Source organism: Lepidothrix coronata, unplaced genomic scaffold (assembly GCF_001604755.1).
Source record: "Lepidothrix coronata isolate B3197 unplaced genomic scaffold, Lepidothrix_coronata-1.0 Scaffold5, whole genome shotgun sequence".
Classification (NCBI taxonomy): Eukaryota; Metazoa; Chordata; class Aves; order Passeriformes; family Pipridae; genus Lepidothrix; species Lepidothrix coronata.
In genome coordinates, this window is record NW_016690185.1 from 2,381,641 (window position 1) to 2,408,875 (window position 27,235).

General features: G+C 37.2%; 1 protein-coding gene across 1 annotated transcript in view; it reads left to right on the plus strand.

Moving 5' to 3' along the window:
- SLC16A10 (solute carrier family 16 member 10) overlaps window positions 1-25,188 on the plus strand; it is a 64,814-nt gene extending 39,626 nt beyond the window's left edge. Inside the window, exons 3-6 of the mRNA XM_017828961.1 lie at window positions 447-885; window positions 16,931-17,074; window positions 18,543-18,771; window positions 19,876-25,188. Of these exons, the coding sequence (XP_017684450.1) occupies window positions 447-885; window positions 16,931-17,074; window positions 18,543-18,771; window positions 19,876-20,111 (1,048 nt within the window). The 3' untranslated portion in view covers window positions 20,112-25,188. The remainder of the gene's footprint in view (window positions 1-446; window positions 886-16,930; window positions 17,075-18,542; window positions 18,772-19,875) is intronic.
- The last annotated feature ends 2,047 nt before the right edge of the window (window positions 25,189-27,235 follow it).

Genomic DNA, 27,235 nt, shown 5'->3' on the forward strand with positions numbered 1-27,235 from the left:
CATAGAGGGGTGCTGTAGAAGTGCTTTCCTGTGATGGAAAGCACTACATAAAGCATTCATACTCCCCGAAAAAATTAATATATGGTCTAACAGATTAAACTTTTTATAACTGTTTGTTAGAACCACTTTAAAAGTGGGTGTTAGCTGATAAAAAAAGAGATGATAGTTCATTGAAAACATAATATTAAAAATAATTGTATAAACCATCATGTGCTGCCTCAGAAATCTTGTATAAAAATTTCTCCTCCATCATCTAAATGTAAATAAATGTTTCCTTTGACTTTATTAATACTACAAAACTAATTTAATTAGTTATACTGATACTGTTGCTTCATGTTATGTTTGTTGATTGAAAAGCTGTCATGTATATAGTGGGTGAACATGAGCATCCACTATCTTAAAAAACACTAGTGATTTTTTCTTTTTTTTTTTTTCTTTTGGTACAGCACCATTGAACCTCTATATTTCACCTACGGAATCTTGTTTGCCTGTGGCTGCTCCTTTGCGTACCAGCCGTCCTTGGTCATTCTTGGGCACTATTTCAAGAAGCGCCTGGGACTAGTGAATGGCATCGTCACTGCAGGCAGCAGTTTGTTCACAGTGTCACTGCCCTTCCTCTTGAGAGTTTTGCTCGATTCTGTCAACCTGTTCAACACCTTGCGGGTCCTGTGCGTCCTTATGTTTATTCTGTTCCTGGCTGGATTTACTTATAAACCCCTTGTTTCCGACACAAAAGACAAGGCGGGAGGAAAGAAGGGGAAGTTCAAATTTCCCCCTGGAAAAAAGATTTGCAATTTCTCCGTTTTCAAAGTTCTCAGTTACCGAATCTGGGCTTTTGGGATCCCAGTTGCCCTTTTTGGATATTTTGTGCCTTATGTTCACTTGGTAAGTGCACATTTCTTCCAACATATGACATGCTTGAAACTACAGCTATTTGCTTTTGTGTTACAGACTAAGAAAGCAGTTGCTGGTAGGAAGCAAGATTTAAACTGCAAGTTGTGTTTGGGAGAAATGAAAAATTAACTTGGTTGTTGTCTGGTTGAAAGAGGGCTTTAATCAGGACTGTTAGTTAAGCCAGTTAAAATTTTTGTTCTTTGTCCTCGGTTCTAAAGTTTAGAATACTTCAACCATGAAAAGAGACATTTGAAAAATATTCTGTGCTGTTCCAAAGAGAATTTTTCAGTTTGGTACTCAGTTGCATACATTGCCAATGACACTTGTGTGTTTTAGAGGAAGTGTGAAAGGAGTAGAAAACAGAAAATGGGTAAAAATTGTAATTTTTGTTCCTTTATATTGAGGTATGTTAAAGAATTGATTTTTTTAGGATGCATTTTATTCACCATTTTTCAGCTTTATTAAAAGCAAAATACTTGTATTTTTCTGTCTCTCAAGCTTTAGCTTTGTGGTTTACTACTATAGCAGTAATATAACTGATCCTCTTACCTGGTCCCTACTAGCTGCTAGCTGAGCTGTGTTTTACTGCTGTCTACAGTGACTGACAGAGCTTTGGCTTCTGATGATGGAGAAGCTGTCAGTCAGCCATCATTTCTTGTACATGTGCTAGAGTTAATTTTTTTCCCTAGCAGATTTTTTTCTGTAGTACGCTGTTAAACTACAAAATTTAGATGCAACTGGGAGGTACATTGTATCTGACAGGCACTCATTACACTGCTGAAATGGTGAATTATTTTTTAATGGCTTGCTGGTGGCGCTGTCTAAACTGAAGTGGTGTAAACCAAAAGGCTTAAAAGGGACAGATGGAGGGGGGGAAGAGCCCACGACCTGCAGTGAGATGCTCTATTTAGACCATTACACATCCTTACATTCAAGAGTATTTGATTGGACTAGTAGAAGTAGTATGCACTGTGAAAACAGAAGAATCATTTTAATATTTGTTATTCACCCATGATAGAACATTAAGATTAATGATAATAAATACCTTTTAATTCTGTCAAAAAATTTTCAATGACTTAAAAGCCCAGGGGGTTTTATGCAATATAACAGATGGTGTCACATCTTTCTGGTAATACATTGGTTAGATTACTGACTCTGCATCAGATACCTATTTTCAAAATTACCTTGTGTTGGGGGCTAGTTTGTTTTTGAGCAGCTGTACACTGAATTTTATTAGTGGCTAGTTCTTGTTACTTAGTTTTTAATCATGTAAATCTTACTATTTAATACTTTGAACTAGGCTGTTTCAAAGGACCGTACATGACTAAGCTGTTGTGACATCTTATGCCATTTCCTCATAAGCTTCATAGCGATGTTTTGAAATAAGTCTTCAGAGGAGTTGGTGGTGTAGAGAAAGCTATTGGTCAAATCCTAAATGATTGTTAACTCATGCAGAGAATTGAAGAGTAAGGCTATACAAGCAGTCAAACAGAGCTTCTAAAATACATTTATTGAACAAAAAGCTTGTAAGTTTTTACCAAGATGCTTGTAGAAATGCTTGTAGTTTATAGGCTGGACTAAAGGTGCTGGTTGACTTGTAGAGGACAAAGTTCTTTATCTTTTTTTTATATTATAGTATACATTTTTTCTTTTTATAGGGTGCTTTCACTCCTGTTGAATGAGGATAATACTTTTAACGGAAAGAGGTGTTTATTTTTATGGAAACATGAATAAGTGAAGTGACACTTATTGCTGGTGGGCAATGATGTATCCTGGGGGGACTAAAACCTTAGAAAGTCCATGTGGATCTATATTTGAGACAGTGAATAAATCAGTGTTCATGAAGGAACAGTATGGATTCTGCCTTCAACAGATACTTCAACTCAAGTAGATAGCTCTGGACATTTTTTATCCTAGTTTTGTCTGCTTCTGATAAACCCCCCACATTTTATGGAATTCCAGAAGTACATAGAAGTATGCACTTATAAATAAATCAAGGGCTATAAGAAAAAATAAGGGGTTTTTTATGTCTACTAAACCACAGAGTGCTTACCTGATCTTTTGAACATGAAAGTTACTATTGTCTCATTGCTGCAATTTTAAAAATGCAGTAAACAATACTGGAAAAGGGATATGATCCTTAGGTGAGTGACAGCTTTTGTTACGTTAAAATTCTTGAATTTTTCCCACTGTTGGGGTTGGCCAACAGCAGCCAGACTGCTAGAATGCTGGTTGCAAGCACCTTAAGAAATAAACACTTATACAAATGAACCTGGCTGCCTACAGCTCTCCTCTTAGACCTCAGAACTGGCTTCTCTACTTAACCAAGTCGCATTTTTCCCACCTGGAAGGATAGTTTCAGCCGGAATGGCTGCTCTTGACCATGTGATGGAGTGCAGGTGCCACAGGCCCTATGGATTGGGGTCCTTGTGTGTCACCCCCCAGGCCCATGGTGGCTGGAGGTCACAGATTCGGTGTGCTCGAGTCACTGCACATCAGCTGCTGAATGCCAGCTTGGCACAGCTGAGGAGCTCCTGAGGGTGCAGGCAGGGTCTCCATTTGCTTCAGGGCCAGCCCTGATTTCTGTTCATATCTCTTGCATTTCCTGAAGTATATTGGAAAGGAGAACACGCACTGTGAAACTTGTAGTGCGAAAGAAGTGAAAACTCATTTTGGGCTTTGGAATAATAGAATTGGCCAAGTATTTGCAATTTCAACTATCTGCACTGTATTTGCTTCATCAAGTAAAAACTGGAGAAATAACCTGCTTATGAAGTGGGCTCTAACTAAAACACATTGATTATATGGCAAGCTAGATAGTATTCATGTCAAGGAGCTGGCAAGTATTACCAGTCCCTGACTGGTAGATATCAGCTGCATGTGAAATAGGCATCATATTCCTTTTGGCTCTTGCAAGGGAGAACCAAAAGGGAAGGCTTTTCTTATCCCAGTTTAATTGGTGTCAAATTCCATTAATAGGTGTTCCATTACATGTCACTTGGAAATTGGGTTGAGATAAACACTATAAATAAGTTTTGACTTAATTTTATTCTATACTTTCAGCATTAATTCAGATTTTTGAAGAACAAACTGATAAGTCAGAAGATTACTAGATCAAATAGTTATTATTCCTCTCAATTTTAAAATCAGTCTAAACTGCAGTGATTGAGAGTGGGGTTTTTTTGATGACTCTCTAAAATAGGCAAATATTTTGATGACCCTCTAAGATTGACAAAGAAAATCCTAGTTTAGTCCATTCAAGTTTAAATAGTGACTTCACAACAGCAATCTGCCAGATCAGGTGAAAACACTTTCCAAGTGTTTTTAGTAAGGACTATCTTACAAGGAAATTATTAAGTACATTTGAAAGAAAGCGTACCTACTCTCTGTGTCACTTGTCCTGTGCTTGTTTTGATAATAGAGAACTTCTGTTTTTCAGCAGTCAGTCTGATGTTGAAGGGTTTAGTGTTGTTCTTTTACCCTTAGAAAATATTTACTTAATCAGAATCATGCATCCTTAATTCTTATGAGCTTGTTAGGTCAATTCCATTAAACTTTGATACAAAGTCATGTGCCAGGTAGCTTAAAAGATATGTTGTTGCTTTTTGTACTTTATTTAGCCACATTGAAAAGAAATACTGCTTAAAAAGAAATACTGTTGCTGCCTAGTCTTTTCTAAGCAGTGGCCAAGGTCACTACCAATTTTCAGTATGCATTTAGGACAATATTAATTATGACACGCTTTCAAAAGAAGGGGCTGAGTATTGTGTTTTGTTTTTAATGCAGTGTTTCAGTTCTGTAGTAATTTGTCTTGGGACAAATATAGTTTAATTTAGCAGTTACTTTTATTAAATGCCTCTTGCTAATAAGGTAGCAAATACCTTATTAATACCTTATTAATACCTTATTAATAAGGTAGGCCCTGCCTTATTTATAGTGTCTTACACCTTGCAGGATGAAAAACTGAATTTAACAACTGAATAGTTGAACAAAATATTGCATATATTTCTTATGTGTTTTACTTTTTTTTAAAAAAGCAGCTAGATTGTAGATAATGCAACAGAAGTATGTATTGATAAAGTTTACCTTTCTATGTTGAAATATTTTTTAGCAAAGGAAATACTCTTAAAGAATTACTAGATATATTTGAAAATTAGGCTTGCTGTTCAGATATGGCTGCAGGCTTGTATACAAAGCTACTCATGAATTGATATGCAATGTGGAAGTTACCATGACGCTTACTGTACTTTTAAAACTTCAGAATAGCTCAAGAAAAAGATTTCAGTATTTTGCACCTTGCTTTGCTGCCCATTTCTTAATTTACTGAGTAAATCTGACTTCTCCTTTTGATGCTTATCCACGATCATATTCCATGATGGGTGTATCCTTGTATATGTAGAGATTTTTGGTAAGCAGTAGCTGTGTGGAGTGTTTGTGTTCTGTGTCTGTTTGCTTCATGTTTAAGATATGAAAAAATGGTGTGTGTCTGGCCATTTTTTCCAACAACTTTCTTGGGAGAATCTGTCTTGGGAGGGAGATAAGTACTGGATTTAATGTCCTCTGTAGATTATACTGAAGATCCAGTGTCTCACTGCTTCACTGAAATCTGCGTTGCCAGGAATAAGTTCAGCTGGAACTCCAAGGAACAGGGAAGTGAGACTGGACTGCAGACAATGCTTGGAAAAAAAATATTGCCACTGAGAAACAGAGCATCACCTTGGACTCTGCTCTAAGATTCTCATAAACTGTATTGGGAAAGAAAATGCACCTCAGAATGAAAAGTAAAGATGCTTCCAAGCATTTTTATTCGTGGGAGAGGCATGAAGCTGTTTGGAATCTCTGTAGAGTACATGTTAGTCGTAAGAACTTCTTGATGTATATAAACAAACTCACTTTCTTGGCTGCATCGCAAAATCAGAAAACTTGGATAAATATTAATCTGTCCCCTGGGTGGCTTAGCCTGTCTCCAGATCTTCTGTGTTTTTTACTTTGGAGTTGCTGAGTCTAGTGCTGTGCCCACATAGTCTGTCCTTGGACAAAAAGATAGTGCTGTGTACTGGTCTATGTTACTTATCTTTTGCTGGAAAATCCATTTTTTCCCCCACGTTCTTTAGATAAAAGTAGTCTTTTTCACTTTAGAAATATAAAAATTAACAGGAGGACTTGCTGATATGGATTACAGATGACACAGACTTATGTTGCCAGATTTCATTCCCTCACGCTTCTGTTCTGTAGTGTAAGTTCTGTGCCTCTGCGTGATTTAACTGTTCTACAACTACTTTATCACCTTGGACTACCTTCTTAAATTGAACCAGGATGACTTGACCTTCAGCTCTGTTCTTTACGAGCCAGCTGTTTTGACTTTTCCCAAATCTTCGTTCGCGAAGCCTAGCCATGAATTTTGACTTTTATCTGCCCATTTCTCACTCTGTATCAGTGATGTGTCTTGTTTTTGTTAATAAGAGATCAGATTCTGCTGTGAAAATTCAGTGTTTGAACCTTTACCCCCAAGAATATGTGCCAGTAAAAACTGTTGACTTGTGCAATCAACTTGGAGAAATGAACAGCTGAGTTCTTGAAAGATCCTCTGTAGCCACAGTTTTCCTAGGAATTTATCTGAAATTCTTGCTATATAATTTGAAAATTGTATTCACTTCCATATACTCTGGAAATTTATGAGAGGCCTTACTTATTCAGGACAAAACATTCTCTCTATTCTGCCAATACACAAAAATTGACATTTTCCACTTGTGAATTGCACCCTCCCCAAGCAAAAGCATTGGGTCACTTGGAGGAATTACACAGGAAAGTATGAAGGGGGTATAGAAACCACCTAAGATTCTTGAACCACATTTGAGCTCTGCTGTATCAGGATAAGCTATGATAGTCAGGATGAATCTCACTGCAATAGTTCTGCCTGACAAGACCCTAGTTGTCATCTATAACACTGCTTGCAAATATATTTGCAACTCTTCAAGCCTCCCCTACTGACATCGTATTCCCTAAATATTGTCAGATGAGACATCTCTAAATTAGACTCTTCATTTGAGAAACCAGTGTTTCAGTTGCTGTCCTTGTAAGAGGGGTCGTCTCTACAAAGACAGTGGCAGTTGCTCTGTGTCCTTTGCAGTGGGGGAATTTCTCAAGGAGCCAGAGGAGAATGGAGTTCTATACCTTGCAATAAGCGAAGCTGGTCAGGTTGTGCATTCTATGTGTACAGTCCTGGTCCTGCACCTCTCTTCTCCCTTTAATTCCTATGCCCCTGGATTCCACAGTGGAGACAAATAGAAGCACAGAGATAAATGCTGTCCTTTATGTCTGTGTGCAGAGCATGGTGAAAAGTCTGTATGGACTCTGTTAACCAAAAATCTCTAAACTTCACCGTGGATATGCAGATTTTATAAGTTAAAGTGCATACACATAACAGCTCTTAAAGAAATTCAGTTCTTGTAAGGTAAGTACTGTCTGTGTTTTGTGAACCACCTGTATTATGTCATAAATTTGCTACTTTTAGAATGTTATGTAAAGTAATGCTTAATATCTAATTGGTGTGTCTCAATATTTTTTCCTGAAACTGGAAAATTCAGTTTCCATCACTACATTCACTTGCTTTTATGGGCTGCTGTTTAAGAATTCTCATTTTTTCACACCTACATCAGTCATTTGTCTGAGGTCTACTACATCTTTTATTTCCCAGAATCTGCTGTTAGTCTGTTTTGTAGTGGTAGGACAGTATCTCTTAAATTATGTCCAGTACTAACAGATAACTGTGTGTCAAACAGATATTTCTCTGTACTGTAGGTATAGCTGTCAATTTTAGCACTATTACTTTTCTCATCCACTTTATCATATTTCTGTCTCCAATGGAAGACTAACAAGGCTCTGGTTTTGTAAAGGTCCAATGTAATTATTAAGCAGATACCTCTGAGACCCAAAGTCTTCAGTGGCTCCCCATGCTTTACTTGCTTTTCTAATCTTTGCATTTATCTCCCTTCAGATCTCAACATCTGCTGCAGTTTGACTGCCCAGGTTAGTGAAATTTTCCCCCTTTATCCACTTCTGTAATTATCCTGTGCACCCATTTCTTTGTCAGTATTCCTCGATGTTGACCTGGCAGTATTTATTCTTGGTTAGATTGCCCTCTTTGGACAGTGGGGGTGGGGGTGGGAGAAAGAATTAAATTAATTCCTATTTTATCCTTGTGATTGTTATGACAGTGTATTTAAGCTATGCTTTTCAAATAAGTACTGGAAATGAATAAAAAATATAGTTTCAGAAAGAATAGAAATGGAAAAGAATAAAACTGATATTTTCTGATTTTTTGAGAAGTAAACGTAAATGAAAGTTTAAAAAAAATAGATTGCAGGTATACTCATGTAGAAATTAAAAGGATAAGAGGAAAGGAGTCTTCCTCAGGTCTGCAATGCTGGCAGATTGAAAGGTCTGAGTTACACTGTGATTTCCTTTGTATCAATCTCTAACGCCGCATTAGTTATTGTACTATGACATAATACAAACCATTCTAATAGCAGATAGAGCATATAAGTCAGAGTAAATTGTGTGGTTTTTTTTTTTAATGCTATTTTAATGGTTAACTCAGCATCTTAGTTTTGAATGTTTGAAGCATTTTGACCTGAACTAAACTCTTCAAACTCCACAAGTGCCCAGAAGCCTGAGATCACAGCTGATGTTTTTTCCCTGCTACCCTCCTACAAAGTAACAAAACCTAATTGCCAAATACCTTCAGTCATATACAGACCAGCTTTTGTGTCCAGTTTCTGCTCCAAGAAGAGCTTCATAGAAACCCTCTTTGCTTTTTAAATCCTGTTCAGATCTGTTAATTTTTTACTATGTGTTTTGATTCTTCCTTTGAGGAAATCTCAGAACCTAGCTCTTTCTATTTGATTGCCAGTAATTGTCAGGCTGTGAGCTATTTTTCACATTCTTTTCTGATGATTGAGTTAAAATTTGTCATTACTTCTGAGCAGAATATTTCCTAGGAAAAGAGAGAGGTGGTTTTGGATTAGTCCAGGCGGGAAAAAAACCCAGAGCATAAATATCTGTATCCTGATGACTGAGTTAAAATTAGTCATTACTTCTGAGCACAGTATTTCCTAGGGTAAGGGAGAGGTGGTTTTGGATTGCTTCAGGCAGAAGAAAAAAGGGAAAAGAAATGTTTGTATCCTGAGTAAGGACTGTATCTCTGTATGAGGAGGAGAGGCTATCATCATCTTTTTGTTGTGTTTTAAACGAAAATTTGACCACTTGATTCAATTTCTCAGATCCTGGGCTGGTAGATACTTGGCAGTGTATTTGGGACTTGCAAGTGGAATTGAGACCCTTGTGAGAGCTTTCTTCTGTTTCCCAGTAGAATGAATAAGGTATTTCACTCAGGTCTGTGAAAGCTGAGGTGATTATGACCATGTCCACAAGTAGATTTCTAATACTGAAGTGTCACGGATGCCCTGGTGGCTAAATAGAGCTTTGAGAATCAGTTTTGATCTTACTCACCTAACTTCTGTGTTTAAGGAGTCTAGTCCTGAGAGACATAATAAAAGTAGCACAAATTCTGTTGTAGAGTCAACCTCTCTTAGGACATGACAATAGCATTGTAGCATGTAGGCAGATAATGAATCCTTAGTTTACTAACCAGTTGACTCTAAGTTGCTTTCTGTGTTGTTCTTCAAGATAGGCAAGAAGTAAAATCTTTATATTTGTAATTTTTAAAGGGGATACTCTAAGAAGCTGCCTTTTGACAATCTTGTCTGGTAATCTTATTGTTAGTTCTACTGGTGAGCTGAAAAATTTACTTCAGGTAGCAGCACTCTTCTGTAAAATGAAAACCTGTCCTTTTGTAAAGGCTGTTTGTTCCTGGCTAATTACTTTCACCGATGCAAATAAATACTTATTTTCATTCTGATCTTAGTCTAGCTTCCATTGTTTCTCTTTGCCATTGTCACCTTCCTGTCTGAGTAGTTACAGAAGAACTGTACTGGTAAATTTTTTAGTCTGGCAGATTCCAGAGATCTTGAATCAGTCTCATAGCTGTCTTTCAAAACATCTTTTAAGCTGGGGGATACTCTTCTCACTTGACTTGAGGATGTTTATTTTGACTGACTAGTCCTTATGGTCCAAGAAGCTGCTCCACAGAGCAATTTGGAGCATTGGGATCAGGCTTCCAAATTGCCTCTCAAAGAATTTTTTTTTTTGTATCAGTTTGGAAAGCTAGCTGTCTAAGAAAAACACCTTAAGTTAAGACTTGAGAAGACATCCTTTTTGTGAAATGTAAATGCTGTAGCTAACACAATATTGTAATAAAGGTCTTGCTTCTCGTATTGTAGTGATGTGTTAGCAGTTCTCTTTTCCTACTTACTGTATCATTTAGTTGGTCAATACACAGTCCCATTTGTCTTCCCATATATTCAGTTGTAAACTTACCTTCAGTGTTGCTGAACTGAACTGTCAGAAGCTAAATGTATACTTTCTGTAAAATCTATGTAATATTTCCAGTGATGTCTAATATAGGCAAAAATAAGGAAAGAAATTGGGTACTTAACTGAAGTAACTGTAACTACTAATAGATCTTGGTTTAAGAAAATCACTTTTGTTAGGTTGTCTTTCCATTTCTTTCTGCACAAATAGTATATGCTGCTATATTCATCTTCTCGAGGTTTATTATTGTTATTTTTAAGCTGGAGTGTTGAAGTCTGACCATATTTGTTTGAAAGTCAAGGCCAAAGCATTATCATCCCTAAAGTGAATAGTACAATAGGAATTTTTTTTTTTTAGAGTTGAGGAAGACTAAACTGGATGTGAAGCAGCAGACTTGTATTAAAATTTTACTGAAGTATGCTAAATAAAATTAATCCATACTATGATCTTTTAATTTAATATTATAAAGGGGATGGAGTTGCTATATTGGGTTTTAGTTGCTTCACTTTTATTAGCTACTTTGAGAATCCATCTTAAATGGTGTTTAAAACAATTAGCCAAAAAGTGTTTTGTTTGTTTTTTTTTAAGAAGTCCAGTACATATGATATTAATCATCAGTGGTTAATGAAATATATTCTTGGTTTTTTGGGTGTTTGTGTAGGATATCTTAATCCATACTTTTGATATTCCATAATTTCATAGTCGTAGAACGTCATGTAATGTGCTCACTTTTAATTACATAAATTGTAAACTGATAACACTATATCACATTAGTAAATACCACAGTGCTTTGAAAAGAATTACTTATCTCTTTAGAAGTGTAACATAAGTAATGATGTCGGGAAATTGCTTCCTCCAGTCATAAGGTTACTTTTAATCAAAGATACAGCAGTGTTTTACCAAGCTAGAGCTAAACAAAGATTTTTTAAGTTTTAACACTCAATAAGTATGCATTTGTGACTGTTTTAAGACATCCATCAAATCACTCCAGGAATCACAGAAAATAAGACTGGAGGTATGCCAGTACTTCATCCAATTTACTCAATTTTTTTTGAGTACAGACTTTGGTGTAGGACCTTTTTTAATATTTCTTTTTAAAAATCTTTTTTCACAGGTCATAGTTGTCAAATTTCTGCTTATTGCCAGGTCTTTTGTATTCTGTACGCATGGTCCATGTCTTTAATAATGAGTAATGGACAAAACAGGACATAAGAACTCAGCTGAGCCCTTACTGGTACTGAGTAGTATGTGAAGGTCACATCATGTAATGATTTCATGTCTTTTATTACTTTTGTAATATGACATTCTTGGAACATGCTGAAGTTTTAATCTGCTAAACCTTTAGTTTCCTTTCTAAAGAGCTGTTGCCAGAGCATTCTTCCGTCTTGTATTCATGCACCTGATTTTTTTGCCTCAGTGTTTTTTCAATATAGTTTAATTTCCATAAAAACATTATGAACTCATAACTAATTTCACATTATTGACTGAGATGCCAGTTTGCCAAGATCATTTTGAATTCCAGTCTTTTTCTTTACAGTTCCTGCCATATTCATAATTTGATGTAATTTGCAGATTTAAAAGTATATTATCTATTTTACTGTCCATATCAGTAATGGAAACATTAAATAGCAATACATTGGGGAAGGTTTTAGTTGTGCCTTCTTTGGCATATTCAATTTTGCAGTGAATCGCTATTTCGAAATAGCCTTTCCAAACATTTGAACATTCATCTTTACAATTGTTTCATTTAAGATATGTATTCCAAACTGGCTCATAAGAATTATGGTTGAGAGAATTCCTAAATGCTGGCCAAAGTCAAGATTTGTTACATCTGCCCTTACCTCTGGAGGCAAGGTTTGCTACCCACCACGTAATAGAGAGAAATTAGGGTTGTTTGTTTTTTCCCCACAAATCTGTGTTGATCCTTAGATTGTGATGTTGCCTGCTAGATGTTTACAAATAATTCTGGTTTTGTTTCCTTTTCTGCTTTTATTCTGGAAATTCAAGTTAATGTGATTGACCTGTAACTCTCTAGGACTTGCTGATAGTAGCTAATTTTGGACATAGTGGCTAGTTGAGTTTTGAGAGTAAAATAAGCCCTGAAACACCGTTTTAGGCCACAAGAAACTGGTGGATAGAACTGAGACTCTAAATTATGGATTGTAATCACAAATGATAATTTTAAAAAGAGTAAGTTATCCAACAGTTTAACTCTCATCCCTTGTGTATGTTACAGTTCAGTTCTTGCAGATCCCTGGCTTTATTCCTTGTTCTTGTTCTCAGTCACTGCGAGCTTCCTCAGATATGTGTGTGCTTTATCTGCCTTGCTGCTGACACCCAAGCCACACCAATCCACCAGTGTGCTTGTGCCCATTTCTTCATGCTGTCTCTTGTGGCTCCACCCTTACAGGGAAGGGAGCACCTAGGATTGATAGCTCATGTTCAAAAGGAACAAAACAAATGAGAGGGTCTGCAAAAGTTTACAAAGTTTTATTAATAAATTACACACTTGGCATGGAAATTGGTATGTTAGTCTCTGATCTCCTAGATAAACACATGGCAGTGAGTTTTGGATAAAGTGAAAGAGAAGAGAGAGAGAGAGATGAATTAAAGAGTGTGAGAAAGGAAAGAAGGAAGAAAGAAACAAACCCCCAGTCAGTCCTGGATCCAGTGTCAATCAGTCCAGGTGATAGGGATGTCCAGGGTTTTGGGGGCACTGCATGGACTTGATAGGGGTACGTCTCTCTGCCCTGGAGATTTCTCATTTTCTATGCAAATTAGTTGCTTATCATGTGCAGCCTGTTCTTTTAGACCTTTCTGGAAATGGATCAGAGGGATTCTGATGTCTTTAGTCTTGCTTTTTCCCTACAGTCCATGCCTGCTTCTCAGCCTCATTCCAGTTATGCTGGAGCACCGTTATGCTTATCTCTTAGAGCTAGAACAAGGACATTTGTCCTGGAAAAGTGCTGCCCTCCCTCCATATGGCCCCCTTCTCCAGCCACATCCTGTTCTTTCTCACAGTGTGTTATTACCAACAATCCTTGGCTGTTACTACCAGCAATCCTTGGTTGGTTCCAGAGCTATGTGGCTATCGGTGTTTGAGACATACACATTAGCCCCCTTATCATCTAGGCCTCTACACCCTTTCAACTCTTTCAGGAAACTTAATTTGGAGCAGTTAGGAATAGTATCTCCAATATATGAATGGTACCAGCAGTACCCCATAAGCGTTTGCTTTTTTCCTTACACTTGTCTTGAATGAAAGTGTCAGACGTAAGGACTTGAATCAGTAACTGAGCGCATTAAACCCACTGTTTTCTTCAGAGTTTTCTAGGTTATATGTTGCTGTTGGGCATCTCTTTTGGTGAGAAAGACTATTATATTTAGCCTACTAAGGCTGTGCTTCATTGGGAATCCCCAAAATGGAATATACATGGGAAGAAAACAGTTGACAGAGAAAGAGTTGTTTCTTGCTAGCTCATAACCGCTTCTTCGGATTCAAGTTCTTTGTGTTTGGAAAAAAAAGAGCTACAGCTCTGTTCAGATTGCTGTCTTTGATTTACTGCATGAATATAGCTGAATTGTATGTGCAGTGAAGGGAAGGTCTTGGCAAAATCTGGTCTTAGTTGGATGGAGAGAGGTTAACCAAGACTGTAAATCTGAAAGCATTCCAACCATATGTAGTGGCTAATATTTCTTCTAGTCTCATTCTAACAGTAATGGGAATTTGGGCAATAAGATCTGTGCATGTTACCCTGATGATAGAGAGCACAGGTAGAATGCTAGTGCCAGGGATGCATTCAGTTATGTTCTTCACTGTCTATGTCTTGATTTGGAAAACTGGATTGTATGAAGATAAATTCTAGCTTTAAAAACAAAGAAGCTGTGCTAGTCTGGGATGTAATTTTGCCTGAGCCAACTAGGTCTTTTCTGCGTGTGGTAAAATCAGACCTGCAATTCAGCAATGAAGAGCCAGCCACATTACTGAGAAGCAGCAGAACCCATAGGAAAATGCTTCGGAAATGCTTTGTATGCCTGGGTCCCCATTTGACTGCGGTATCTATACTGCCTAAAGAGTCATACAATTACAGCTTGTATAATTCTGCAATGACAGGAACGTTAATACATGAAATGCTGCCTGAGAAGGTTCACAAGCAATTGCTCATCATGGGATTTTTGAGTAGTTCTAGCAGCTAAATCTGCGGAAATCTGAATCTTGTTTGAGCTACTTCATCATAAAGATATTTAACCTACAGTTAATACGTGTCTCTAAGTCCTTAATGAGTTAGCACTTACAGTAGTGAATTAATCCTGAATCACTGTATTTCCAGACATTTAGTTAATACTGCTGTTGATTAAAGCTTACCTAGTGACTGCATCGCTGAAGGCTGAATATGCTCTTAAGAATCTGAGGATGAGACCAGGTTGCTCAGGGCTTTGTGCACTTGGACCTGAAAAACCTCCAGGGAAGGAGACTGAACAAGCTCTATGGGCAGCCTGTGCCACTGCCCTCCTGGGGGAAAAGTTTCTCCTTACATCTAGTTAGAAGCTTTCTTTAAGGTTATGATGTACTTAAAAACAGTGAAAGCTAAAAAAAAAAAAAAAGCTAATTCAGATATTTGAAGTTTGAGATGAGTAGTGGGTTTTTTTCCTGATTAAGGAGTTGATTGAATCCAGTATTTTTCCCCATTGATCTAAGAGGACAGCATTTCACCCTGTGTGCTGCTTTGAGAAACCCAGTTACTGAGTTGCGGGTGCAGGGTTAAAAGTTATCTAGATGTGGAGCTTTATCTTACCTCTCGAAAAGTCTCTAGGGAACGGATGAATCAGGCCTGCTAATTAAACAAGCTAGAGGCTGCAAACACATGGAAGTGGAACAGGTGACAAGAATAGCATAAAACACCTTGGCTTCTCTTGCCAGCTGGGCCAGCCTGCAGGTGTTGACAGGCACATGAAGGTAGAGGTGGGAAAACTGTCAGCTTTTCTTCTTCTTACCTTTGACGGAAAGGGAATAAAAAGAACAGCTTATCTTTTATGTTTAAATATCATTCCAGATGAAAAATTTCATCAGATTCTGTTCTCAAGTGTGTCTCAAAAAGCAAAGAGAAAAATAAACTTAAAAAATAGAAAGAGCATGCATCTGTCTTCAATTTAACTTAGAGGGAATTTTTAAAAACCAAACCAAACCCACTAACCCTTATTTTTTTTCCCTTTCTTACAAAATCAGTTATATGGGACAAATTAATATTGGATTTAATAGGCTTTCTGTGCCCAATAGATTTTATACTTAAGAAAATTACTATCACTAGCAAATCCTGTTTATGTTGGAAAAAAAGGCACTGCTTGTATATTAACATTCTTACCAGAAAAGAATCTAGACTATTTTGCTTTAGAAGTGTTTACTAAAATGGAACTTTTAAATTTTATAGATAGGAAATTAAGAGTTCACTTGTTTGAAGTTTTATCACATACTCAGATTTAATAATAAGTTGGTGTGCAGCTTTTACTATCTGGGTCTGTCAGCCTCTGGCTACCTTGTCTCTCAAATGTTTTTACTACATCTTTACTTAAAATCTGTTTCTTCTCTTTGCTCTTTCACACTTCTGAGTCTTTACTTTCTTGTTCAGAACTACTTATGAGCACAGAGTTTGCAGGGCTGTGCAAATGACTTCTACATCTTCTAATGCCCCCTTTGGCATATTTGGTATTGGCAAATGTGTTTCAAAAGGTAATAGTGCAAAAAAAAATCTTCCCTGTGGGTAATTTCTGGTCTTTGGGGTTGATTTAAAAACCACAAACACACAAACAAACGTAATCCACTGTGGAACCAGAGAGACTATAAAAAATCCATCAAGCCATGGTAATATTTTTTTTTTTTTTTAATGACTGATACAGGGGTCAGGACCATTGATCAGTTGCCTTAGTTCTTTAGGTTGAAGTGGCTGATAATTCATTCTTCCAGGCTGCCTTGTTTGTCGCTGCTGTAGCTGTACCCTCTTGAGGAAGTGCTTGCTGTAGTATTTGGCGTTGCAAGTGGTTCCTGCTCCTCTGCCTCCTTGCCCCTGAACATCATAGTGGTGGTTGTGGATGTCAGGATGAGGCATTCTGGAGGGCCTCTCCTACTTGCATTGTCTGGTTTCTTACTTGCATTGTCTGGTCTCCAGCTCTCTGCTTCTTGCTCCTGCCCTGAGCTGTGTTGCAAGTTTGGTAGCCTGTGTCTCTGTCTTACTGCACAGAGTGGTATTGCAGTGATTCCAATTAATCACTCGGTACCTTCACACCTCTGAGTCTGCCCTGGCCAGGGAAGCAGCCAGTTTCAGTCAGCCCTTGTGGATTCTATGTTACATTATAAATATGACTAGTAAATTAAGAGTGGCTGGGGAGAACTGTTCTAAGATCTTTCTCTCTCTCTTTTTTTTTTTTTTGGTATTAGACAGAGCCTACCTGTTCTAAAATCTGTAAAAGCAGAGTAATGTAGATGACCATTTGTAGCTGAATTTGTAAATCTGAGATTCACAGATTAACTTCTATTTAACTCAAGTTTTCCAAGGTCTATCTTTTAATTCTAAAGCAAATTTATTTTCTCAACCTTCTTTTTAAACAGATGAATCATGTAAAAGACAGATTTGGTGACAGTGTGCCAGAAGAAGTGCTTCTGCTGTGTCTGGGCATTACTTCAGGAGTTGGCAGGTTGATCTTTGGCAGAGTTGCTGATTATATTCCTGGTGCAAAAAAAATTTATTTACAGGTATGTTTTTATTATTTCTATATTCCTTCAGAACTGTGTATTCTGAAGGCTTTGGTTTCAGGTACTGCTAATAAGTAAGCAGAACTGATTGGAAATTCAAATTTGAAAACTTTCAAAACTCTGGGAAATTCAGTGTATGGTGTTTGATACTAGGAGACTTTGGTGCAAAGTTTATGAATCTGACTTTTATTTTTAATGCTAAGAAAATGTCTATTTGCTGCTTGCTGTTTTCAGCTGGGAATGGAAGAAATTACTAATCATTAGCATGTGAGTGAGAAGCTCTGGGGATTCTCTAGATTCTGCTTTCTCTGTTTTATCCCGTGATTTCATAATGGTTGCAGAAAGGTTAATTTTTTTCCACATGTTCCTCTATTAAGGATTTTGGATCTCTTTTCTTGATCTTTGATAGGTGCTGATTTGGTGTTAAGTATGTTCTGAGTATAGTACGCAGTGGTATGGCCATGGGAACATAAGAGGTGCTTAATTGAGGAGGTTTTGCAGAAGGAGTCACAGCTTCCAGAAATGCTGAAGCTTGGGGATGAAGGAGGATATACACTTCTTTCCTTCCACACTTATAAACAATATTTTTTTAAGGCAGAATGTGGGATTTTGGAAAAGCTTTAGTCCACTTGCCTGTTGGCAACTGCGAGGTGTTCTCCATTTGGTCTTTTAAAATGAATAGCAAGGGAGGCATCTAGTGGATGTTGTCTGCACTGCATTATGGAAAACAAAAAATTCTTAGGAAATAATTACCTTCCTGAAGTATTTGTTGTCATAGAAAAACTTAGATTTCCTGATGTATTTGGGACATTGATTTCCTATGCTGACATATGGATGGTCCACAGGCAAAACTATTACCTTTTTTATTTTCTTTTTAATTCTGCTTTATTTTGCTGAAAGACAGTTTTATTCCTTTAGTCTAAAACAAATAAATAATCTAAGGTTATATTAGAAAATCTTTGTAAGTATGCATGACTACAGCAGTACACTTTTTTTGTGGAAAAATTGTAATGGTTTCACTTCTATTGAATATAAGCATCCTGAAGTAATCATTCACAATACTGATATTTTTACTTAAATTACAATAGTGAGGAGTCCAATTACAGTGTTTCAGCTATAATAAACTTTTGATATTTCTGTGACTTTCATTTGTGGAAAGAGCTGGGAACAACTTCTCAAAAAATTTTGGTGCATGAGAAATGACCTTACAGAGTCACTGCAGGATAGTTGATTACAAATGCATTTTCAAAGCTTGCGAAATGGGTAGTGGAATTTCTTTGCCGGTCATGAGTTATGTATTTGTTTTATCTTGGTATGTAACCTCTGATGGTGGTGATCTGTGTATGTATTTTAAAACAAATACAGGCAGATAATTTAATTCACTACAAATGCAAGGAAGCTTATCTGTCCCTAATATTTGTGAATTTGGTGCAATGTGTTTTTATATCTCTTCCTTGGTCATGTTTAGGTGGCCTCATTCTTCTTTATTGGCTTGATGTCTATGATGATTCCACTGTGCCATGTCTTTGGAGCTCTCATAGCCGTGTGTCTCTTCATGGGCCTATTTGATGGATGCTTCATTTGCATTATGGCTCCTATTGCCTTTGAGCTTGTTGGGGCTCAGGATGTCTCCCAGGCTATAGGATTTCTACTAGGACTCATGTCAGTCCCTATGACAGTTGGACCACCCATTGCAGGTGAGTATAGACATGTTCTGTAGCTGTAAATATGTTTCTATGTTTGCATGACTTTTGGCCATGTTTTCCATTCCTACATCGTATGCAGTGCACTGACATTGTAGGTTTCCTTGGTATGTTCTTGAGAAGATGTGGTGAATTTAACTGCTGTGCATTGATTATTAGTTTACTGCACTCTTCAAAGTTTGATCGATCTTTTTCATTAAGTATGCAGATGTAAAACATTTCTCAAAAGAAAGGTAAGTTTCCAGTTGGATTTAGGACCTGACATTTTCCATGCTGTTGAAGTGACAGCCTATAGGTTACCTGTATTAGAGTAGATTAGAATCCGAAAATTAACTGGATTCCAAAATTAGCTTTATTCATTCTTTGATGAGAGACCGTTTGATGAAATAAAGGTTTTGAAGCTGAATACTAGAAGTTCTTTGGGAGGTATAAATAGCTAAAGCTGTGTTCCTTACTGCTGATGATTTTCAGTGCTAATTTACTCTGAGATCTGGTGAGTGCTACTGAAAGGTACTTGGTAAGTTGTAACTGAACTATGCAGCATTATAAAGGACAACATTTTAAAGCTAGAACACCATAGACTAAGTACTTCCTGATCTGGATATACTGTCACAGCTGTTAATACTTAAATAGAATTTGACTAATGGGAGGAATTTGGAGAGAGCAATTAGAGTGAATTATTGGCAAACACGCTTTTTAATAAGAGGCTACTAGGAATGCAATATATGCAGTATATCGAGAATAAGAGGAAGAGGCACATTTAATAGAGGCAACTGTAACTAAAAGAGGGAGAATTTCTCCAAGTCATGGCAAGATATAAGTGCTGGAGAAGCTCAAATGAGCAACTTTCAAATAGGAAAAATTGTACTTGTTTTTGATGGGTGATAGTTAAGCAGTTGAGGGGTGATATACTGAGCTCTTCATTACTACTTTCAAATCAACTCTGGAATACCTTTCTACCTATATGTACATGTATATTTGGCCATCAGGTTGTCAGTGGTTATAATCTGTGCCAGCTCTCAGGTTTCTGAATCCAAGACCTGTTTGTAGATTGCTGAGGCCCCATTATTTATGAGTGGTTATTTCCTGTCTTTCCAGGCTTGCTGCGTGATAAGCTGGGCACCTATGATGTAGCATTTTACCTGGCTGGAGTCCCTCCCCTCATTGGGGGAGCTATTTTATGTTGCATCCCCTGGGTCCATGAACGGCAGAAGTTGAAAGAAAGAGCAAAACCTGTTGATGGAGAAACTACTGAGAAAATGCTGGAAAATGAAAGCACTTTGGTGTCAAACACAACAGAAAAGCCAGTCAGAGAACTGGAATCTGGCATTTGATGTTTTCTTTTCCCTATACCATCCTGACCTCTACTGAAGTTTGATTTCTACTTTTTGGCTGAAGATATTATACTACACTGAAGAAGTCTTGAACTATTGCTCAAATTGCAAAACTGTTATAAGAATCTTTTATACCATTGAACTTTCTTGATGAGTCGTTGAATTTGATCTCAAGCCACATTTTCAAGGTATTTGAAGTTTTGTAGCTTTAGTGTGTATGTGTGTAGTGATTCTGTGTGTGAAGAGAATATTTTTCTAATCCATCAGAACTGATTTCTGGAAATGTGAGAGCTGTTTTTGGTTCACTGACCCAGGATTCTTCAATCATGTCTATGGCCCATCCAATGCAGGCACACCCATGGGTGTTTATACTGGATAATGTAGTAGCTCTTATGACTGATTTGTTTTTTGAAGTTTCTCATGCTGTTTACAGTCTTTTATAATTCTGTATCGTGAACATGAATATGCATATTTTTGATTCCCTAAACTCTTGATGAAATGATTTTTTCATTAGAAAACTAAATTATTAAACATCTTTTTTATTTTCTCTAAATACCCCAGCCTGTTTAGTTTGCCAAAACGCTCACTTGTGTTTGCATTCACCTTTCACAGTAGCCCAAACAAAGAATGTTCAGGATGAAATTCTTGGGCTCAAGTTTTGAATATGTACAAACTAAGCTCTGAGTGCGAACGTGTTCAGAAGTAAAGCTGCTGAATTATAGACTTTTTTTATTTACTGAAGGCAATACTATTAAGATGCATGTGTATAATGTTTTTTCAGTGAATCCTCAGATTAGTTGATAGTTTTGAAACTGTAATGACTAATTCTTTGGAGCAGTATTGTGAATTAGACTGAATTTCAAATTATTTTGTTGTACTTGTTAGGGGTTTTTTTTTATTCTTAAAAACAAGACAGCTTTAAAAGATACATTCTAAGTGCAATACCAAGTTGTTTTTAATGTGGAAATATACATGAACTATTAAAACGAAGTTCATCAATTAAGGATTTTTGCACTAAGTGAACATGCAGATTGATTACAGGTCTATATAGGTGTGTTCAATTACCTGTAGGATATAGCTCCATATTTTATTCAAATATAAAGAAATGTCTTTGCATGTCCTATTTCTTGCTTAACATCCTAAACATATGGCTCCATTGCTTATGTATTCTTAAGTATTATACACTGTTTGTCAAGCAGGTATTTCTGAAAACCTCTTTTTCTGAAAAATATTTAAAAGCATAACACTTTGAGGTGAAAACGCTGCTTTTCAGTTTATCATAAAACACTTCTAAGTGCAGTGCTTATTTGTGGATATGGATCAGCAATCAATGAAATAGTTAATCATTCTTTTTTTCAGGTCCATTCAATACCAATAATTTTTCTTTCCTTGTTTAGAACTGTCATAGTGAAGAGTAAATTAAATGTGATCTGGACAAAGTGTATATTTAAGTGCATTTTCTTAATTAGTAACAGTACTTGTTCTTTACACAAACCGTGGAGGCATACTGTTTTTTTGAATTATAGCCTTTATTGTCTTTGCTATTTTCATTTTTTCTTCTCCAGTGTTGTTGTAGTAAATTGCTCAGAAAACCCACATAGGTTTGTGATACAAAACAGCAATACTATTGCATTGAATGTTTACGTCTAGCAACTGATGGAAGTTCTTTAAATATAATATACAGAGCATCCTAATTATTGTAGATGAAACCTCAGACCCTTTTTCTATTGCAGACTTTCAATCCCTACTTTACATGAGTGAGCTCTGAATAATTGAATCTTAAAATATTAGAGGTGTATAGGGAAGGACTTGGAGGTGGGGAAAAAAACCCTAAACCAATCTGGAAAACAGAGGTCCCTTCAGGTTCATAGATGCATAGTACTGTTAATTAAAATTACTATGAAATGCTGCCTTCATTACAAAAGTGATGTTAACAGTTGATGTTGCTCTTGTCTGGAGTGTTTCTGTAGAACATGTTATTCAGTATTATTTTCCAGTTGGGCAACGCAAAAGGTGTTGTTGAGTAAATGTGGTAAAAGCCTCTTATTTCCTAATGCTTTGTTATGAAAAATTAATGTTCATCACAGATCTTGCATTTCATGTGTTTTAGTGTTGAGTTTTAAACCAAAAACAAGGCTGCTCTTTATCACTGGTGCAATTTGAAATGATTGTGACCAGATATCTTGATATAATTGTGACATGGTCCCGACTTGCTGCTCTGTATCTCTATAAATTATCTAGCAGAGTATATAAAGTAATTGTTGTTAGGTTTTAGAAATGACACAGAAATGGTATAACAATAATATGGATTAATTATTGGCATGCCCTTTAAAAATAAAAATCCAAACTCTCACATTTGAGTAACGAAAAGCATTATATTGCTCACAAATACGAAGGACAGCATTTATTAAAAAAAACCCCAAACCAAAAAAGCCCAACAAACAAATGACTCCAGGAGGAGGTACAATGAGTGAATAACTGTTTAGGAGTCATTACTATGTCAAAACCAGCTAGTGAGTGGGGTATTAAATGAGAGGGAAGCAGAGTTAAGGATAAGGAAGCTATGCTGGTGTGGCGAAGTGATGTTGGAATAATGAACCTATTTCTAATGCCAGTGCTTGTTTTGCAAAAACGCTAAAATTGGAGAGGCTTCTCAGAGAAGATAAAGTAAATTAATGCAGAAGAATTCTGTTATCATCTTTTCTGTTAGCTTGTATCTATGGGGGAAATGTCCAATAGAAAATACTCTTTTTTTGGACAAAAGCATAAGGAGTTTGTGTCCTAAAGCTAGATAAGACATAGCTAAAAGTGAAAAAAAAAAATTCCAATTTTTAGTGGTGAGGCCAACCAATCATTGAGAAACTTACTGAGAAATATACTGAATTCTGTATGCCCTGAGGTTTTAAAAATGAGGTTAGCTGTCTCCCTTTAAAAAACCCAAACAAATCCAAACCCAAACCAACACAGAAAACCCCCAAAGAAATAGCTATTTATTACATTAATGAAAATGATTAAATATTGTTGAAATGGTTGCAGTTCTGAAAACTAGGAGAGAAAAGGACTGAATACTCAATTTTATTGTAACTGAATAAATGTAAATAAATTTTTGTAGCAATTTATTTTCAGGTGTGAAAACCTGTTCATGGGAAGCCTACTGAACTTACATTTTGATGACCCAATTCATTCCAGACTTAATTTTGTTGGCTGGTAGATTCTAAAATTAAAATATTAGCTTAATTCAAGAAGACTCTTCAATTATTCTGATGTATCCCTCTCTTGAGAACGGTTCGTAAGAGTACTTTCCCTAGACATTGCTCTCTCATTCTATAAACAGAGTAATCATTTTTTTTCCATTGAATGTTCTCAGGGTAAGCTTCAGAAGAAATTCGGTCAAGAGAAGTTCACTTAAAATGGTGATGTGAAATTTCCAGTCCTACTTAATGCTGTAATTAATACACCAGAAATTAGTCTTGAAACCAAGACTAATTTTGAGCAAGGTTTGATAGTCTTCGTGTCTGGCTGACACATCTTTTCAGTACATATGAGATCCTTGTAAATCTTAATATAGCTGTTCAGCAAAGAGTCAAATAATGAAAACCCTTCAGGTTATTATTACATCTATGCTATACAACAATATGAAATGATTAATTAATAACGAAAGTATTGTTGGATTTGCTTTGGCTACAGTAGAAGACCCATACAAGTCTCAAACCAAGACTTCAAATTATAACATAATTAGAATTGCTTTCATCCAGATCTTCTTCTGTTCAGCATTAACATTTTAATTATTTTTCTAAATTTATTTTCAGTGACCATTTATTGCCCCTGAAAATTGTTCCCTCACCTCAAAGATGCCTTAGGCGTTCTGTGGCCGTTCCTCAGGGTATATTTGGTATCAGAGGTAGACAACGGACATTTTTCTCCTTTGGTCCTTCACGTCCAATGTCTGGGCATATACATTCACCCCTGCCCTTCAGAGACACTGGATTGTCAAACTGATGCACACCATATTGGATATGGATAGTACTTTTCAGCCTTCCTTGCATTAAATCTTTGAGTAGCCATAGCCTGGCAGACCAGCCAAGTTTTGGTGAAGTGAGAGGGGTGAGATTGGATCACCTCCCAGGAGCACTGAAGGCAGCTCTTGCATATGCCAAGTGAATGCTTTGATCACAGGCTTGTGATGTAAAAAAAATGGACACTGCCATTGTAAAGAAAAAATGCCCTGCTCGATTTTTTGCATCAGGTAGTACATGCCAAAGGGATGGGAGATGCTTCCTTGCAGCCCCAAAGGGAGTATGTCAGGATGGGAATCAGTGCTACTATTCTTACTATCATTTGTGTAGTTTAGCTTAAGCAGCTGGGCTCTCCCTGTGCTGGCATGGAGCAGCTCCCTGCCTCGGGAGCTCACATGGAGTGGCTCAGCTGTGCCCTCTGAGCAGGGAGCAGAGGCGGTGCCTTGTCTGGGGCCTGGATTGCCCTTCAGAGAGCTGGAAGTGTTACAGAAGCTGGCATCTGAAAGGTTGTGTCAGAAGTGACCCTCTGCTATTAAGAATGTCTGTGTATGTATATATCAATACAATGTATTTTGACCAGGGCATACACAAACTTTCTGCATTTAACTAGAGGAGGTGTAGCACTGGAATGTGAGAGATGGCTGAGGAAAAAGTAATTATTTTCATTGTGTGTCTCACTGTTGACAAGCACAGCACCATTACAGTTCCAGCCGGCCAGTGAGTTTCCAGCCATGTAAACTTTGGCATATGTTCAGTATACCCTTTAGAATATATATATTTTATCAACAATCGTAATGTTTTGGAACTGCATATGCTAAGATTTATACCAAAATGTTTGCTAATATTGATAACTCTGACATGTTTAAGTATCTTTATAGACATCTTATTTTGTATGTTGTTTTTGATATTAAAGGATATATGTTTTGCTAGCCTTAACTACATTCTTTCAAGTTCTGCTTTGTTAAGAGGGTAAGAAATGAATGTCTAATGTTTTTCATGGTGCTAAAATAACTGTGATCAGCCTCAAATTATTCAGAATAAAGATGGTAGTTCTTAAGTGCCCCCTTTGTTACTGCATGCATCATTTTTAGTCTTATTCGCCTGTAAAACTTGTAATTTTTAAAAGTAATTTTATGTTATATTATGATAATTATTGAATTTAGTGTGCAGACTTCTGTCTAAAAGATTTTACATCTTTTATTACCACTGTGGTCTGAGTGAAATGTCCCCATTTGATCCTAAGTTAATATATGGTGCTACCCATATAATTCTAATTGTACTGACAATCCATTTTAAGATTAATTATTTATAAACCTTTACTTCTTTCTGAAAAAATTATCTTCTCTTTCCATTCTGGGGTTTAATATCAAACTTACAGAAAGAGATACATTCACAAAAGGCAAAAGTAAAATTGAGGGGGGGAGAGAAATGGGTAGAATAAGCTTGAATGGTGTTTTAAAAGAATTCTAATTTTTATTTTTTTTTTTTTCTCATTTTTGCTTCATGAATTGCCAGTGTAATTCAGTAGGGCCTTTGATCATTTACTGGCCTGCTACCAATTTCATTTTGATTTACCTTGGCGGCATGAAGCATGGAGTGTTTCCTCATTGACAACTTAGGTAAATCTCAGGAGTTCATTCACCTTTTCTTTGTAGTAGGGTCAAATATTTAATTTTCTTTAATAAACGTATCTGCTGATGTGGAGGAAATATCCCCTTTTCACCTGGGGTTATTCTCTAAGCTGCTTGTAGTTCAAATTTAAATTTGAAAAAGGTGCCCAAAACCTTTATAAGAGCCTGGGTGCTGTTTCCATTTGTACACTCTTGAGGTACAAAGCTTCTTTGTAAGTGTTTAAAACAACAGTGAGGACAAGCCTAGGGAATACATTTCAAATACTGCTGTATCTTTTCTGGGAAGCTGTTTTTATAAAAAGGCAAAATACTAAAACTTAAAAATGCAGTTTGACTTGTATATGACTTTCAGAAAATAAATGCTGATGTTTTATACTTGAAATTGTTTTATCTGGAATTGTCTCTGCTGCTGGACCTATGAACAGAAGCTCAGCAGTGTTTTGCAGATAGCTCAAAGTTCAGACTGCGCTCTTGCAAAAGTATTGACACGGCAGTGAACTATCCAGGTTTAAATGTTATCTCTCATTGTTACTTGTAGCAGCTAAATTTTTTTAATGCATTAATTCCCCCAGGCTACCCGGAACAGGAGTGTACTTGCAACATGCTTGCCAGTACCAGGAGAAACAGGAATTGGTTGCTACATTCTCCATGCACTGTTATATTCCAGTATATATTTGTTATGAACAACTTGCAAAACAAAACAAGCCAGTTTGGAATTATCTTTGAGTTGTTTGTGAGGCTTAAATATACCAAGTAGGCTGAAGATTCGAACCTTTCTTACAAAGAATAGCACCTCTGTTCCAGATAATGAGAATGAAACAAAACATGTTGCACAGCCTGTGAGCTGCTCCAGGTGAGTGGTGGGAATTTATAGAGTTTTATAATACTTTTATGATACCACTAGGAATGTTTTAATACTTGTTCTGAGGAGACCCAGCAGCTCTTTGCCTCTTGAGAGGGTTTATCAAAATAACGTGACAGTCACTCTAGGAGATAAAGACCTTTTATGCTCAGTTGTCTGAAAGGTTGAGTTCTGCGATAACACAGATTAAATAAATAAGTGCTGGTTTATAGGGGCTTATTTAACTAATGAGCTCCTCCCTAGCGTGATAGCGGTGTAGTATAAGACAGCAGCTGAGCGCAGGGTGCAAAGTGGAGTGTGAACTGCCCTGAGAATGCCGGCCCTGGAGGCAGAGCAGTGTTCCGAGGAGGCAGAGCAGTGTTCCGAGAAGGCACTGGCGATGGCAGAGGCGCCTCCATCCCCCTCCCCTGCCGAGTCCGGCGCTCCGGCAGCTCCTCCCGACGCCGTGCGCGGGGTGGAGCCGCGGCCGCGCTCCCCGGGCCCGGAGCGGCCCTCGGAGCCGGCGCAGGGAGCCATGGCCCTTGCGGAGCGGGAGAGGTATGTCCGGTTCTCGGGCCCGGGGGAGCCGGCGGAGGAAGAGGAGGCGGCAGGGCCGGCGGACGGCGGGCGCTGCGG